Source organism: Oreochromis niloticus, linkage group LG5, assembly GCF_001858045.2.
Source record: "Oreochromis niloticus isolate F11D_XX linkage group LG5, O_niloticus_UMD_NMBU, whole genome shotgun sequence".
NCBI lineage: Eukaryota > Metazoa > Chordata > Actinopteri > Cichliformes > Cichlidae > Oreochromis > Oreochromis niloticus.
In genome coordinates this window covers 36327183-36345516 of record NC_031970.2, presented here as the reverse complement: position 1 = coordinate 36345516, position 18334 = coordinate 36327183, and the positions used below count along the sequence as shown (strand labels likewise).

At 39.6% G+C, this 18334-nt stretch overlaps 2 protein-coding genes across 4 annotated transcripts in view; one reads left to right on the top strand and one right to left on the bottom strand.

The window, feature by feature from the left end:
• plxnb1b (plexin b1b) overlaps positions 1–5030 on the bottom strand; it is a 109625-nt gene extending 104595 nt beyond the window's left edge. For both annotated transcript variants that reach the window (XM_005452203.4, XM_025907537.1), the window contains exon 1: positions 4658–5030. The gene's annotated coding sequence lies outside the window, so the exon portion shown is untranslated. The remainder of the gene's footprint in view (positions 1–4657) is intronic.
• A 6298-nt stretch (positions 5031–11328) lies between these two features.
• ube2v1 (ubiquitin-conjugating enzyme E2 variant 1) lies at positions 11329–16849 on the top strand. Of its 2 annotated transcripts, none has more exons than XM_003446481.4 (4): positions 11329–11406; positions 12144–12292; positions 14350–14475; positions 15416–16849. In XM_003446481.4, the coding sequence occupies exons 1-4, from the start codon at positions 11388–11390 to the stop codon at positions 15560–15562; spliced, it is 441 nt and encodes a 146-aa protein (XP_003446529.1). In that variant the 5' UTR covers positions 11329–11387; the 3' UTR covers positions 15563–16849. The 2 variants fall into 2 exon arrangements, with proteins under 2 accessions (XP_003446529.1, XP_005452261.1); XM_005452204.4 differs by lacking the exon at positions 11329–11406 and adding an exon at positions 11676–11703.
• The last annotated feature ends 1485 nt before the right edge of the window (positions 16850–18334 follow it).

Here is an 18334-nt window from a genome sequence, read left to right as displayed (position 1 = left end):
AACTGTCCAGTTTGGGGCTTCGAGTTAATGTCCTCCATAACCATTGTTAAAATGCTGGTAGGTTAAACTAGGTTACAAAAATCGAGAGGTGCATGCCTACCAAGCGTCAGAAATATTGTGCCATGTGCCACAGAATGCAATGTCAAAATCACGGCGCAACAGAGTAAGCATAAAACATCATTGGGGTGAGAGGAGGTAGACACTGTGGAAGAGAGCCACACAGTAATAATAAACAATAATCAAATGTGTAGTGTTGTATAAATACATAGGAGGCTTTATGGGCAGCCGCCAGCAGACTAGGCCTATTACAGCATAACTAAAGGTCACCGGACTCATCAGCCTGTAAGCTTTATCAAAAAGGAAAGTTTTAAGCCTAATCTTAAGCACAGAGACTGTCTGTCTCCCAAATCCAAACAGCTGGTTTCACAGGAGAACCAGCTCTCAGGTTCTGGAAACTTAACACTTTGCCTCCCACTCTACCTTTATACATCCAAGGAATGTATAAAGGTAGCCAGCAGTTCGAGAGTAAATAGCTCTATTGGCGGTGATATGGCCCCATGAGGTCTTTGAGATGAGATGGGGTCGGATTTTTCAAGACCTTGTATGTGAGGAGAGGTATTTTAAACTAGATTCTAGATTTAACAGGGAGTCACTGAAGAGAAACTAATATGGGAGAAATCTGCTCTCTCTTTCTAGTCCCTGTCAGTACTTTTGCTGCAGCATTTTTGATCAACTGGAGGCTTTTTAGGAAGTTGTTAGAGTAACCTGATAATAATAAATTAGTATTCCAGCATCATTCTAAGACAGGATGTTTCTAAAAACATCCTGAAGGACATATCCTGGTCAAAAATGACACCAACACTCCTCACTGTGGAGGCCAATGCCATCATGAGTATATATCTGGTTAGACTCAATGTTTCCAGGATTTTTAGGGCCAAGTACAACAACCTCACATTTATCTGAATTTCGAAGCAGGACATCTTTAAAATAATTTTTAAAATCTTTATGCTTTTGAGACATTCTTGCAGTATATCAAATCTGGCTTAATGGACAGACAATGAAATATGTTAATACTTCAGTGTTGTTGAAAATGAAGTTTTAGTGACCTCTTGAAATTCCCACTGAAGTGTTGTTTGGTGCTGCTCATTATCTTGAGCAGATAATGAGGGGAAGGTCTCTCTGTCTGCTGGGTAACATTGTGTGACAGCTGGAGGAGGCAAAGACGGCATTCTTGGTATCAATACTGTTGCAAATGAGTATCTAATGTAATAGTAATTTTTATAATCAACTTCTGATTCAACCTTATATAAATAACCCTAGCTGTAACACTACAGGATCGCTTCAATTAATTTGCATCAGTCTGTGGTGACACGTGTGGTACTGTGCAGTAGGGGCTCATGTATCAGACTCCATGTCTGTCTTTTATCCCTCTTCTCAGGGTTTGCAACACCAGCATTTAGTCCTTAATCTTGGTGCATCTGTTGGCCCACAAAGCTCCATTAAACAGCCGGACCACTCTGATAAGGTTATTGACTTAATGCTCAGTGACATAATTAAATTGAGTATTTAATCTGGCCACTGGAGTGGAGGAGACCCCGACCCCTGCCAGACAAGAAGAGTGTTCATATCTTGCTGCCATTACAAATAATTTCTACTCCGATCGCTATTGAGGTGACCAGACTGGCTGAGAGTTGTCCTTTCCTGTCATCTGCAATAAAAACTAGAGCCATGCCATATCATACCTACATGCCTGAGAGCCCTGTGTCAGCCTCTAATGACAATTCAGTACTTAAAAGAGAGCCTCCAACAAAACACAGTAGTCTGCAAACTATGTGAGAAAACTGTTCCCGCTGAAGGTGGAAGCCATAAATGTGTTTCACCACTTCAGGCAAAAATACACCATCAAATACAACCAGGCTACGAAGGAGAAGATACTAGCAGGTGGTGATGTGTGACCAAAATGAATGACTCAAATGAGCATCACTGGAACAATCGCTAGTTCCACTCCATATGACAGGAAGAGCAAATGGTAGACGGAAATTACTGATACATAAGTGGAAAACCAAAACTTTAAGCAGCTTATTAAAAGCTTCACCTACAATCCCAGTCAAAAATATTTTACAAGGTTACTTTAGCCACTGTTAAAGTGTTAAGCAGTTATTTTACACTTAAAATGTCCAGGGAAAAAACTGGCTAGGCTACTTTTGTGCTTACAGTTGACTTCAGCGCAAAATCTATGTTGTCCCTTAGACCGTAGCTGGAAACCCCTCTTAACCCTCCACTCAACCTGACGTGCAGTTCCCAAGAAAATTAACTATACGTCGGGTCAACGCAACCTGCAATGATGTCCGTGAGCCTGGTGATTTTTCCCTCGTTTATTTATTTTTTTAGACGGTGCAGACAATTTACATTACAATGCATCTACTATGCTGACCAGGCGTCATACTTCAAGCGGATGTCAAAAAAGTGTAATAGGAAGGACGACTCGGCCAACAGGTTTCCAGCACAGTGTATAATCTAGGCTTAACCATCAACGCCTAAACTGATGAGCTGCTGCTGTGACCAGCCATTCACAGTTCATCAAACCTTCATCCGGCCTTGAATTCTCCCCACCTGTTCATTACAATTATGACAGCAGACACTAACCGATACAAAGCTGTTCCTTTATCTCGTAAGGCAGTGTTTGCCTTCACTTCAGCTCATGACACCACCTGACAATGGTTTTCTGTGAGGATATTGGTTTTGACACCACATGCTCCTCGGCGGTCCTTCCATTTGCCAGACGCAAAACGAGAGCATTCAACACCCAGCCCCCATCACCTTTTGACCTCTGGCACCTTGCCTGTGAGAGAGTTTGTGAGGTGAGTGTTGTTTATTAGAGAGGCACTTAACAACCTCTGTTGCTACAAATCTTGGCTGTTGAATGTTGACATCTTTTAAGGTGCTTACCAATTATTACTTAAGTCAGTCCTGTTATGCATGAGACCTGTTCAGTTATACCGAGAAATCAAGTTACATTTCTGTACCTACAGCTTTTAAGGGCACACTTGCTACTATATTGCTAGAATGAAACCTCTGAAGAAAATGGCAACCAAGCACTAATATTTTCATGAAAATTTTTCTCCTGCGCATACTCTAAACTAAAATTACTGCAACAATAAATAGCTGTTCATTTATCTTGCACCTTTTTAAAACTCCAATTTTCTTCCATTTTTGGCTGCTAGAGGTCAAGCGTTTATACCCCATAAGGACCCCATAATGAGGACATTTACAAGCTCATTTCACAAGACCAGAAAGCTCAGTTTCCTGCTGACTGACTATATCGATGTACAAACAAGAGAACATGTCAGCTACTGGTTTTGCTGGTGAACAGCATTTCACTCAGGGACAATGAAAATACGTGCCCCACTTAAGTCAGCCAGACCCTACTTTAGCTGTTCTTATACCAACACATGATGAAAGAACTATACAAAGACTGCAAGAAGTGACGAGTTTTATCAGATAAAAAAAAAAAGAAAAGGGGCCACCGCAGCCAAGTACAATGTCACACTTGGCCTGTCAGGAGTAAGAATTAAGAAGTTAAAAATAAATTCATAAATATAAACACAAAATTTACACAATTTAGCTGATTGAAAACCTGAAGAAAGACTGCCAGTCACTTTTTATTTCAAGATGCTAACAGCCACAAGCGGCTCATGTTAGTTCTCCCAGCCTTGGCAACACTCTGAAATACATGAGTAATTATTGCCATTATCATTAGAAGGATCATAATAAACCTTCAGCTCTGTGATGAGGCAATAGAAGACACTACACAAGAAAGGCCGAGCATGATCCACGTGACAAAGGTCACACACTCACAGTCCCTCTGCTGGAGAGCCCCCGTGACACCTGTACCAGAGTGTATATTAATATCATAATGACATTTTAGACAAGCAGCAATGTTAACAAACTAACACAGACCCAGATCTGACCTTTGCCATTAAAGAATATCATTAATAGATGAGCACAAGATCTCTCTCTTCTGGTTTTCTGATTAAAAGCCTCTCCAGGCAACACTTTCGCAGAATATTGCATTAAACTGTTTTCTTATGATTGGATTTAATATTTTTATGCTAGTTTGGGCTCAAAACTGACTCTGACATTTTATTTTGAAAAACTAAATTTGTTTCGTCAATGAAAAAGAAATTCTGTTTGTTATGAATTGACCGAACACTCAACAGATAAAAAATAAGGGGGGGGCTTTTTTAAAATTATATTTGCACTCAAGTAATAAAAAAAAAAAAAGACCCATAATTTCCCACAAAAAGCAAAGACTGGAGCAGCGGTTCCTGGAGGACGTGTACGGAGTGAGTTAACTTCACTAAATTACACTTCGACGCTAGCTAACCTAGCTCTCATCAACCTGCTCCAACTGTTCCACCACTAATAGCTAAAATTCTGTAAGTAACCAATAAGGACCACATGTGTGTGGATTTGTGTAAAATTCACACAAATATTGGTAATGAAAGGTTTTCACCCATTTCCCCGATATTACTGATCACAAGGCAGAAGTTTGAACACTTAGAGGAAAACAAGTGGGGGAAAAAAATCACATGGAGTTTGATTTCAATGGGACAGCTCTTCAGAGACTCACAGCACAACCCTCACCCACACTCACCTTGCTCTGTGTACAACTCTTCGGTCACTCAGCTCTGGTTTACTCCTCCTTACAGCGAAGTTTTAGTAAAGTATCCAATTTTTCCGCAGCCGGTGCTTGCGCATACAAATTAGCGGGCAAGAGAGCGTTCCTCCTCGATATTCCTGACGCTCAGTCCATGCTTGGAAATTTCCTGTCAGGCGTCCAACTTTCACAACTTTACACACTTAATTTACAGATGAAAAACAGCGTGGTTACTTCATGTAGCAAAAAAGTTTCTCCTGTTTCTCTGCTTGGTTTCATTCAGCAGCTCTCTGCCTCCACATGCGTCCTGTAAGTAACAGTGAGAACACTCCGGTATTTCGCTCAGCGCTCAGCTCTCCACAGGCGTAAAAAGGGGGCTGGCGAAGGGAGGATACATGACGCTCCCTTCAAGTGCTCCTCGTATTTTACATAACCACGTGCGAACGTAAGGTAATCTGTGTTAAACAGCAGTGACCAGCTTTAGTTGCACAGTGAGAATGTGAAATTCACAGAGAAACCCCCGATCCCCCACTGACATGACCACTGCAGACAAAATAGAACTGGGCTGAAAGGTCTATCTCTATGTTACGCATTCAGATTGTGTATCATGTTTTAAAAAATGACTAAGTAATAATGCAACTAATTACCTTTGAAAATAAGTCATCAGTAAAGTCGTTACGTTCTTGGAGAAGTAATGAGTAATTAGTAACTAATTACTATTTTTCAAGTAACTTGACCAACACTGGTGAGATGGTTGTTCACCAGACCACAACCTGCGAATTTAAATAAATATTGTAAAACAGAAACCGGGTTTTAACTTTCACTCCATTTTCATAATTGTAGTACAAAAACCAGTGACTGTTAGGATGGAAAGTTTACTGAACCGAATAACAACAATGTAAAGTCTATACTTACACCAGTTCCTGAATGCAGCATCAGTTGCTAGAGAGCCGGCAGTGCATGGCAGACCCCTTCTGGCCAACAGGAAACATGCATGGAATACATCTGCCAGTATGACCCATAGACTTTATTACCTTAAATAGTCCTGCTTTAAGAAAAACTGACATCCAGTTTTCCACCACAAGAATCGATCTGAGATCAAATATATTCAGAGAGACTCAAAGGGCCAAATATGTGATACAAACACAATCATCATCAGAATAATTCTTTCAACATTGCAAATGTATTTTGCTGAGAATTCATAAAGTCAACATACAGAAATATTAATAGATAATCTTTTGCTGGCTGGTTTGAAAAAAACAAAACAAGCAGCAGTCGTTTGCTATAACGAACCATGAAACAAGCATTCACAACACATTAAGTCAGCGTGACTAGAACTGTTTGTTGTGTGGGATGACTGTGGTGTTATTCAGGGTGCAGTTCTTATCCACTGTTCAGTTTAGAGATGCCATGTCACACTGTGGATCAACAGAGACCACACAGAGATCACAAAACCCGCTCCACACACTTTTTATCCTCAAGGAGAGTCTCTCTCTGAATCTTTGTCTTCTCTTGTGAAAAGAAGCCTTTTATCTTACCCTCTTTTAATTCTCCTGTAATGAGGGTTGAAGCTAGATAAACTTCAAAGATCACACTCAGCCCCACCCACCACGGCACTTGTTAAATCCCCCCGAGCTCTAATACAAGACAGTAGAGTCTGTTCTGCTTTCACTATGTACACTCATATTATAATAATCATGTATATCAGGGACATTTGCATCCAGAGCTGCACACACTACAGCACAGATGAAATGAGTGCAAAAAATAAGATCATATTTTTTAGACATTGCTATTTCAGATAGCTGAATCATTTCTTTTTAATTATGCAAAGATTCTCATAACCTCACTGAAACATCAAAGAAAGTATATTTGCATATAGTCTACACAAAAATATCTCTCGAGAAGATAGACGCCACATTTTATTAATATAGGTTTGGGTTCCTGTTTTCTTTTCATGCCACTTCATAGTCTTAGCTTCTTAGCTTTATACCATGCACATTAAAAAATATTAAAAATTATTGTAATTTATCACCCTTCTCTGGCTGCTTGCATGTACAACACAACCAATGACTGATCAAGCACCTCTCCTTCAGGTGAGTGGTCCAGAGACATCCAGTGCCCTTGGGTCCAAGCCATTCTCAGGTTTGTTCCCCTGTTTTAAAAAGCCTTCTTTATCCTTGTAAGGAAGAGTACTCCCTTACTAGTATTATAACTTGTACAGCACTTTAGGAGCACTTTATGTAGCATCAAACTTTAAGCATAGATTTGCACATCAATAACATTTGCACACAAGAGGTTTAATTATTTATTGAATATTTATTGAGTATTTGAATAATTCGCAGGTAGCCTTTGTTCCAGGTCCTGTACAGCTGCTCCTCATCAAGAAATGTGGTGGTTGTCTGTGAGGAGGAAAGAATTGTCACTGGGAGCAAATAAGGTTTACCATTTAGGAGAACTTAGGCAAATGTGTCACATGTCTTTTCTGTGTGCTCTCCAGGGTGTTTGGGCAAATGTTAAAGTGTAAGGGTAAAGTGTAGAATATTTAATCTAAAATATTTAATCGTATGAAAATGGTCAAATGTATGTATATATTTATTTAATAAAATGCTGTGCTGTAGAATGTTAGTGCAAGGTTGGAATTTGGAGTTTGTGCTGTGAGAAGGCTTGACATACCAGTAATTGTCATAGCCTCAGCGCTATATGGGCTAAATGCTTCCACCATACTGTACCATTCAACAGAGCAACTTCAGTGACTGCTGACAGCCTTTCCAAACTAACTTTAATGAGTCCTTCCTCCAAATTTTCAACATGTCTATTAGACTTCATTCTAACTAAAGTGACCATGGATAGACTCATCGTTAATTAATTGTTCAATTTTAAATATGATTAATTTATCTCTATTAGCAGGACATGTACTCCATGTTTTAAAGCTGGCTGCTCCTAGTTAAAAAGCCTTTACTTGAACCAGCTGTCTTAGCTAATTATAGACCATTCTCTTCCTCTTAATTCAAAAATTCCTGAAAAGCTAGTTGTAAAAGAGCTAACTGATCATTTGCAGATGAATGGTCTCTGTGCAGAGCTTCAGTCTGAAACGGCACCAGTGAAGGCTACAAATGACTTTTGTGGGGTGATTAAGCTCTTCAGGCTGTGATGCTCTGTTCTCCATACAGCCAAAGACATGTTTTCAACCACAAGGTCTTCTTTGTATTGTGCTTTTTAAAATCGTAACTTTTGCACAGCTTTTAATTCCACTTTTCAGTTTTTATGCATGCGTTATTGTTTTTATTCTTCTAGTTTCTGTGTTGAATTTCATTCAGACTTAAACTTTTATTCTGTTTCATATTTCAATATTCTTTCTTTTATTTCATTTCATGTAGTGCTGCTTTTATTTCCACTATGATATGATGTCTATTGGCTGGTAGTTATGGGTCTGGTAATGCCTTGGCTTTTGTGTGTAAAGCAGTATTTCTATATTTCTGGTATTAAATAAAGGATCTGAGTACTCCATGATGATGGCGGAAGAAAATGCTGTGGACACATTGCTCCAAAGTAGGTGTTCTGATTAGATGAGATCTCGTGCTATTAAGGCTATAGGATGAGATTTACACTATTTTCACACTGAAACTAATCAGTGAAACTAATGATTTATTATCTTTCTCACCAATTTATTCAACTGTTTCCTTAAATTCAACTCACGGAACACTTTGGTAAAAAGAAGAGGTCCTGAAAAACTGTTTGACTAAAGTGGGATGGATTCTGCCAGTGCCTCAGCAACAGAGAAATGAAGTAAAAGAAAAGGGCTGAGACAAGTTGGAACGTGTCCTAATATACTCCTGCAGACCACGAAGTGTTTAGTTTAAATACACCATAAAACGGTGTGTTAATGTTGGACTGCTGTTAACTTTTAAGAGAACACCTTGGTCTGTGTAGATACTTGTGTAGACTGTGTGAAGGTTTCTGGGCACAAGCCTGTATTCATAACAGGATGACAGAGAAATGAGATGGAAAAGTGGGAAAGCAGAGTGTGAATGAGCACGCCTGTCGGTCAAGAGCAACACACTGCATTCACATCCGTGTGAAAAACACTGAGCCATTCATCTCCAAGTTTTACTCTCTCTGTCTCTTTCTCTCTCTCTCTCTCTCTCTCTCTCTCTCTCACACACACACACACACACACACACACACACACACACACACACACACACACACACACACACACAGTTCCGGGCTCTGCTCTGAAAGCCACTTGTCCTTAGAGAGGAAAGAGGAACTCGGTGGCTGCCTATGATGGGGGATGGAGGACTGATTGGGAAACTGGCTGGTAGGCAGTGCATGACTGGGGGAGGTGTGGGTAGGCGTGGAGCAGAGAACAACCTTCCCCCATCTCCAGTATGTTCATTACTACATACCCAAATATGTGACTCGCTGTCCAGTCTCATCTCTATTGTGAATGATAGGAATAAAAATTCAGAATATAAGCAGCTGAGAGAGAGAACGAGAGAGTGAACTCCTGCAGGCTTGACTCTTTTACATGAAAGAACATGCACTGTTTCCATCCTTACTTCTGCAACGGGTAAAACATCCCCTTTACTTTCTACCTAGGGATAATTCCTCTTGTGCACCTGCCTATAAGAAAATGAAGATGTACTCAACCCTTTACAGTAAACAACTGAGCTTTACCACAATTCTACCAAATTCAACTCGATTTAAGAAAGAAGAAGATGGTATTATCAACAATTTTCTGGAAAATGTAAACCATGAACAGTTATCCAACTGCAATTTTGCTGGTAAAAAAAACCTATTCAAATTCAGTGAAGCACTGGATGAAAAAAGAAAAAGTAACCCTATCATGCTGCTGAATGTGAAGTCCTGCTTTAAAGTTACAACTTAAATGTTACGGTGTTGTACATTGTACACTGTCACAGTACATTAAAGTAATGCTAACATACATTCATATGGCCTCATCAGACATGACTGACTGTAGTTTCACTCACCAAGAGTTAGAGGTGCAGCTCAGTAATTATAATCACTGAAGTGATGCCTAGCATTGAGCTTGGCTATAGCCATTGCAGTTGGCATTAACTGTCAGTTATGAGGCCAAACCCTTACTAATCCAGACTTGAGTAAGGAAAGCAAAACTATTTTTGTACCAGACTGTAAACTTGTTTCTTTTCTTAAGTAAAGTTAGAACTGTTAAAATAATAAATCAAGGATGGAGTTTGTGATGGTCCTAGGCTTTGAGATTTACATCTGAAGTTTTGTTATTCGATGTTGTATTTGGTTCCTGTTGTTGCTTCTCGGTGCTGTCCTAAAACTCTAACTCATTCCTCACGTGTCAGGTATCAGGTCGATAAGGTGGACTCGTTGGTAATAATGCAGCTGTAGCTGGATAAATCCTGTGCTGCACTTGAGTCTCAGTCCTCATGACATCACACAGACTGCAAAGTGATTTCCATCAGAAAACTTGTCACTTATATCAAAAACATTTTCCTTCACCCTCCTCTCGCTGATCTGAATTGTCTTGCTATTTACAGAAAGAAACATGCACTTACTTTTTAAGCTTCTTATTGTAGTTAGTAGGCCTACACCACCCTCTCCCTCATGTACTCTCTTTGGGTCTGCTATGAAGTGACCGTCTGGATCTTTGCATATAGATTATATCGTACTGTGAGTAAATCCCCTGCCACTGGCATCACAATCATTTGTAGTAATTAAACCATATCTACCCCTCAGCCCATAAAACTAAATGCATCTTTTTATTTTTCATATTTGCCAGTTGGATATGATCCAGTGTGAATGAGTTCCACCTCCTTGTTTAGTATTTCTGTGTAAAACTGTCTCCATCCATCACTTATAACAGCTGACCTAAAGTAAATACTCATATTATAATGATAATCCTAAAAGATTCAATATAACAAACTACATTGTTAATTCAAACCGAATTACAAAGAACTTTAAACATACTTTGATCAATGAATCGAGGTCAGAGCTTATATGCATTTATGGTCGTGTGATGTTCAACTATAGTTCATCAGCCCGTTGTTGAAAATTAAAATATATTTTAGCAGACTATGGTCTGAAGTGGAAAATGAAATTACAATAAACGTGTACATGTAGCTTTGCGAGTTGTGTAGATCATTTTCATAAATGGTCCGTTGCTATGAATTATAGGATGACATTTTCCTCTCTCCTTTCATAAAGAACGGTATCCTGTGCTAACGGAAGCACTGAATCTCCCCCTTTTTAACCATCTGGAGAATTTGAACCGCTCTAAAGATGTTCTGGGGCAAGAAAATGTGAACTTAAGACTATTCCGTAAGTTTACATTGGCGATATTTTACCAGTAGATGGCGATGTCGCATGGGAATTAGGCACCGGTGTCGGTGGCGTGAGCTATTCCTGTATTGTACCAATATTATTTATATTGTTCCAAGACAAATCAAATGTGAGTTCAGCTCGTGTTCTGGCCTTCATTCTCATAAATCAAAGTGTCGATTAGTTCTTAAAAAATATTTGTCGTGACCAAGTTATTAAAGATGCAGTGTTAGAAAGCTACCGCTAGTTTATGTCGATGTTTTTTAAGGTAAGGAGTAAAACAACAACAACAACAACAACAATAATAATAATAATAATAATAATAATAATACATTTCAATTTTTTTTCGGGCGGGCATGCGCAAGCGATAGTTAACATCATACGTACGCGCTTCCGTAAAGCAGTGACAAAGATGGCAGTCGCCGGACAAGGTAAACCGACAGTTTACGTGCTATATTGTCGTGATTTGCAATTAGAGCGAAAATGTCCAACTTCCCATTTAGCACCAGAGTAGATGAACGGTTCCTAAGCGTATCGCTGTAGTGATGTTTTGTTTGTAACTGGACTCTGGTGGCAAGAAAATGCTGTTACTAACGCTTGTTAGTTAGCTAAAGAACTCGCTAATCTGGCCCACGGTCCCTGAGTGTTACTCAGCCGCCTGCAACACCCACACTATGTCGTTTTGTAATCGTGAGGGGTATCTCTAGTGAAAACAATGAACATCACAGGTGGCATTTATAGGGTCTACTATGACGTTTTTGTGGTAATAGTTGAGGTGACGCCCGTAGCTAGCTGGATGTGTAGCTAGATGAGTATTTTGCTCAGCGCTAGCTGTGAGCTCAGTCACCGGAGACATTCCGGAAGAAGCTCTTGAAAACAGCGTTACAAACAAAACGAAGCAATTGTCTCTGTTTACTCAACGCGTCGAGCTTCTGTATTTGATTACATTTAATTTTATTCAGATCAGTGTAGTTGTGTTCCTTACTTTAATCTATTTTTGTTTCTCCTTCATTCTGGTTATGTTGATAAATTTGACCAGATTGATTGAAACTAAGCTAAGCAGTATCATTGATTTTTTTCCTTTCTAAATGAAATCAGTGGGTTATCCTGCGTCGTGTCATGGCACAGAAGTCACCTAATTGTCTTTCGTGTGTCTGTGTTTGTAAAGGCGTCAAAGTTCCCCGCAGCTTTCGGCTGCTGGAGGAACTGGAGGAAGGTCAGAAGGGAGGTGGAGACGGTACAGTGAGCTGGGGCCTTGCAGATGATGACGACATGATGCTAACTCACTGGAATGGCATGATCATTGGCCCTGCCAAGGTGAGCCACGTCAAGCACCTGCTCTAACACTTCAGTATGTAATACCGATCTTCTTCAGTCGGCCACTGGGCTTTCTGCCTTGGAAGCTGACTAAAAGGGGGTTCCTTTTAAACATCACAAGACAATAAAATGCAAACAACACGGTAAAGATTCTGTTTGACCATGTGGCTGTGCTGCTCAGAAGCTGAGACTTCATGAGTCGATGGGATTTGTTGAAGTTGTGTTTGTCACACCCTTGTGTCAGCAGGAAGATTATTAATTCAACAAGATGTAATGTGCATGAAGTTGAGGCAGGAAAAAGTCAAATATTAGACAAGCCAACTTTGAAAACTTTAACAAGTCGTAAGCCATACATGCAGCTTTACAGTGCTGTGTTTCTGTGTGGAGAAACACAACAGTGTAAAGCTGGTACTTGGATGAGGCCCCCCCCCTTTTTTAAAATTAGAAGACATATTCACACAGACATTCCCGTAGCTCTTATTTCTAACTATCACACACTCACTCTCACTCCAGTGGATGCATTGGGGACAATTTGAAGTTCGGTAATGTTCAATGTTGCCCAGGGAGACTTTGACATACAGCCAAGGAAGGAAACATTGATTTTCCAATTGGAGCATACTCAGCATTTCACTTATTCCAAACACAGTGGGTTGAGTTGATGCCAGAGAGCTCTATTTTGGTTTCATCTGACTACAGCACTTTCTCCCAAGCCTTCTCTCAATTATTTAGATGTTGAAAAGCGTCTTACCTTTGAAGGTCTTTTTCCCCAGTCCAACCTCGTGCAGCTCTATAATCTTACCTCTGACGTCCTTTAATAGCTCTTCGGTGTTGTCCATGATAGTGGTGGAATGGAAGTCATTGATTCTGTGGACAGGTGTGCTTTATAAACATCATGAGTTTGGTCCAAAAAAAGAGGCGAATGTGGAGCTGCCTAAAAAGTGTTACTCTCCTTACATTCACATGTTAAAATGGCCATCTTTACAGCATACTTGTTTATAGCCTGCTTCAAAAAGCAGTGTTGACCACTGTATGGATTAGAGGTGGTTGCTTTGATTGACTGATGTCCTGACACAGGGAGCTGGAGCTAATCGTGGTCTAGTAATTCACCTCTTCTAGTCCAACCTCTCGACTTTGTGTTGTTGTTGCCTTCTACAGCATTTTAAAGAAATTGTCTGACAAATAATAGAAGAAGTCCATGCTTCAGTTTTGGTGAGTGATATTCCAGTATTTTATGTGATTTTACTAAATGGCACTAATTAGCAGAAATGTGTGTCTGTGAGTGCAGTTTGCGAGACAAGTTTGCTAGCTGTAGCTGCTGAATTAGCACTCTAGCTGCTTGTCCACATATAGTCATTTCTGAAACAGTAGTTACCCAGTGAGTCTGAGTAACTGAGCCTCAGGTTTTGGAACCTCTGTGTGCTAAAAGCTGAAAGTTGGAATATGCATTTTTTTTGTTATGAGCATTTGTTTTAGGGGCTTGTGCTGCCTTTGGTTGCATCTCCATGCTTTAGTTTGCCCTCCAGAGAGGTGTGATGATGCATCACTTCTGTGTGTGGTTGACAATAAAGAGAAGTCTGAACTAGTTAGCTTGTATTTTTTCCAGCACTGTTTATGGCAGCATATTCAAATGTTGGTAGAGTGTGACTCCTGTGTGCCAAGTTTTTCTTTTCAGCGATTTCATCTCTACTGCTGATGGCTTACAGACAATGTAAACAAAAATACATTTTAAAAAGAGCTGCTGTCAGAGTTGAACCTTATTCGATTTCATCTATGTCTCTGGACCTTTATCAACACGTGCTCACTAAAGCTTTGTAGTGACAGATTTAATATAAATGTTTATTTTCTGAGCTGAATTCTTTTATCAGGCTTTGTAAAGCATGCAGTATGTCTTTTTTTCTTTTCATGGTAGTCTCAAGGTTTAGAAAGAGAATAAAACATTAAATGGGCTCTAATGTCAGCAGTTGTTAATTCCAGAGAACTGGTGACAGTAGAGCTTATCAGAGTTTGTTAGACTTTAATTCTTTGAGCTAACCAGTCTTTCGTTCTTTTCATTGCAGACTGTCTATGAAGGCAGGATCTACAGTCTGAAAATAGACTGTGGATCCAAATACCCTGAGCATCCTCCTCATGTCCGCTTTGTGAACAAGATAAACCTAACTGGTGTGAACAGCTCAAACGGTCTGGTAAGTATCCCTGCAGATATTCTTGACCGAGTTATAATATTCACTCACACGTTTTTCTTGGTATGATTCTGGACTGTAAATGACTTGTGCAGTAAAAACATAATTAACCAACAAATAGTCTGTTTTTTTTTTTTTAAAGTAAAAAGTTTCATTTTTTACTCTAACAACCACAAACATGTTTAACGAATCATTTTCATAACTTGAAATGCAAATGTAAATAGTAAATTTTAAAAACCTGTGCACACGTTTTGCAAACAACAAAGTTATTTGCAACTATATATATATATATATTTTTTATTTATCATAACTCTAGTTTTACGTGCCCTTTTACAAATTAAAAACTAGAATATAATTTGAAGTCCATACTTATAACAGAAGTTGATATGGAGAGGGTGGAAAGGGTGGCTGCATCTGTTGCTATGGCATCTTAGTAAATTACATCATGGTATTTTAAACAAAAAAAACACAACAACAAAAAAAAAAATTCTGATGGGGGAAAAAATATGAATGTTTATAAATGAACTTGTTGCAGATGGAGGCTTGATGAATCCTCAGTCTGAAACGGAGATTTGGACCTGACACGTAATAGACTACATGTTTGTCTATAACCAGCAATAGCTTAGCGGAGGCCAACTGGAGCAAACAGTGGCATCTGCTCAGTGTGTACGCAGGGTTTCTGGAAGGAAAGTTCTTAGACTCAAAAGCTTTCAAATGGGAGTTACGAGATTTTGGTACTAATTACATCGAGGAGGGAAGAGGGAGACAGAGTCTAGGGAAGATGCGACATCCATTGTCCACTCTGAAACACCACATGGGGTCAAGCATTCGGTCGTGACACCAGTTTCTGTTTATAATTGTCTTTTCTATGTAGACTGAACCAGGGGTCATTGGTTACTTAATAAAAAACACCTCCACCATCCTTCTGCTCATTTCCCTTCAGGTGGACCTAAAGGCTGTGTCATCACTGTCCCGGTGGAAGAATTCCTACAACATCCGGACAGTGCTGCAGGAGCTCAGACAGCACATGATGATGAAAGAAAACAACAGGCTCTCCCAACCACCTGAGGGCCAGGTGTACAACAACTGAAGTTTCTGCTGCTATTCATTACTCCCTGTCACATACATACATACACACACACACACACACACACACATACATACTACACAAGACTCTCTGCTCCCACTTACTCCTTCCGGAGCCTTCCATTGGACGGAGAGAGGGATGTGCGGGTGAACCCTGATTCCTGACCCTGGCCCAATCATTCTTTGAGGTTCACAGTGCAGACCAGACATTACAAAACAAGAATACTGTACATCTTACTATAATGTTATTTTTTATGATCTTTGTGTTCTACATCCAGATTGTAAAATGACAAATGACTTGTGTACCAATTATGTGTGTTTTCTGGGCTTTTCACATGTGGTGACAGTTAGTCCCTGTTGTATGGGTATCTTGAGCCATTTTTCCATCCAAAGTACTTTAGTTCCCAGGAATATTTTCAAGGTTCCTTCTTACTGTTGGTTGCTTGTCATTCCAGTGTCAAGATTAGAGAAATTTAATCCACTAATGACTTTACAGCTGTGATGCTGTGACAAAACAAAAGACTACAACAACAGTGAGCATGTCTTGCTGCTGTTCACTGTGATTTAACACACTGTCAGTGTCAGTGCATTGAGTAAATGTTGGAAGAGAAGAGCAGCAACAGCAGCAAATCATGTTCAAAATGTCTATAATGGATTGAATGAAAAAAAAAAAACCCCACTTCTGTAACCCCAGGTACAATAGAGCTCTTCATTTTTGGGATACCTCAATACTTGAAAGATTTCCCTGAAATAGAAATAAAAATCTACCCTTTGCTTCTGCGATATCCCGATGATGTGAATTTGAGGGGCCTTCCTTAAACAAGTGTATATCCGACATTCGTATCTATCAGCAGGGCACTGCTGGCTCATCACTCGTGTTCTCAGGCTTGTCTTCTGTGTGCCATAGCGCTTTGTGATGGTAATTAATTATTAGCAGCTGGTGGGATGAGGGAAAGGAAGGGTGGGGCGGGGGGTCGACGCTGTGGGTGGGGTGCTTCGGGTCCTTGTGCTTTCTGTGCTCGGCACTTTTTCGGGATCGTCACTGTACTGTGGAACAGGAGCAGCTGTGATTGTTGTTGTTGTTGTTTTGTTTTTTCCCTCCCATTTTGGGTTGTTCAGTTTCTGGGCTGACCTGTGTACATTCCATGGAGTTGTCTGCTCTCATTCAGTGATCACCCACTGAACACAATGTACTTTGGATGTTTATTTTATAACAGGGGTTGAATCTAATCAGGGTTATGGTGACCTGTTGCATGGTTTTATTTGAATTAAACATTATTACTTTTCCACAGGTTTGTGTCATCATTGTCCAAATGGAAGTTTCTGAAGAAAAAAAATGGTAAATGGTGAATTGAAAATAATGATTCACTGTTTTGATAATGTTGTTCAAAAAGTCACAGACGGCTAAAAATTGATCCGATTCATACTAGCGTTAGCGCTATATAAATACAGGCCATTTACCATACTACTCATCCTGATGAAAAGAGCAAATAAAGAGGAATTATTTTTGTTCACCTGAACATTTGCGCTGTGTACTTAAGCTTTAAAACATGGTTCTTCAAATGGTGTCTTTGGTCTGTTTGAAATTTTCTCAGTTATCTTGAGTATGACCATATTTTTATAGGAGAGAAAATCCCCATAGGTATGTTAAAAGAAGCACTCAGCTCAAATAATCCACTCTCCTCAGCATATTTCTTTTCTTTTTTGAGTATTTTTTTAAATACATGAGGGGTGGCACATCCTCCAGTTTATGTGTATATTATGAATACTGGCGTGTGGTGAACAAATATAAAATGTCAAAAAATTACAGATTGGGACTATTATTCAGTCACTTGGTTTATTGGTGTGTGGTTAGGTTTAGGCAGATTTGCCAATTGCTGGGTGAAGGATAAAATCTTTTGCAACATTTAACACATTAGAAGCTTTTCCATTTTCTGGCTTACCAGGTAAGCATTTTGGAAGGTTTTGAAAGCACCTCTTTCAGTCACTAGGCGCTTAGACACCACTCTACATTTAATCTTTAGTCATTAATCTATGACTTTCTTCCACTGTGTTTCTTCCTGTTAAAATTGAGTTTTTTCATTTCACTGTTACCAAGTGCTTTCTGTCACAGTCTGTCTATACTTTGTCCATGTTGACCAGCAGACTTAGTTACATTTAATTTAATTATCTAATTTAGAAAAACATTTTTTTAATCATACTACAATGTCATGATGCCTCCAAACAGAAATACTGTACACCAGAGGTGGCAAAGGTATAGATGTACTTTACTTAAGTAGAAGTACGGAAACTTAAAGAAATACTTATGCAAAATTCTCTGGTAAAAGTTGAAGTACTGAAGCACTTTCTTTACTCAAGTGAGATTTGGCAGGTTGGGAAACCATAACATTGATTATAGGGGCTAAATAATTTCTGTTGTGAGCACCAGCAGATTTTTGTTGTGCTCTGATCAGCTGACATGTGCTGCTGCTCTGAGCTTTAGTGCTCTTTGTACACTTATACAGCTGAATTCAACAAGATGTAACCCAGTATTTCATAATGTACATTGGCTGATTTCTATCCCTTACACACACCGTATGCTGTTTATACCATCCATCCATCGATTCATCTTCTTCTGCTTATCCAGGGCCGGGTCACGGGGGTGGCAGCCTAAGCAGAGAAGCCCAGATCTCCCTCTCCCCAGCCACCTCTTCCAGCTTGTCTGGGGGAACACCAATACATATTCCAATAGATATAATCTCTCCAGCGTGTCCTGGGTCTGCCTTGTAGCCTCCTG

Bases quoted from the DNA above. Each gene is read 5' to 3' on its own strand.
- ube2v1 (XM_003446481.4), top strand. The intron at 12,293-14,349 runs GTGAGCCACGTC...TTTTCATTGCAG, and splicing joins TGATCATTGGCCCTGCCAAG to ACTGTCTATGAAGGCAGGAT. The intron at 14,476-15,415 runs GTAAGTATCCCT...ATTTCCCTTCAG, and splicing joins TGAACAGCTCAAACGGTCTG to GTGGACCTAAAGGCTGTGTC.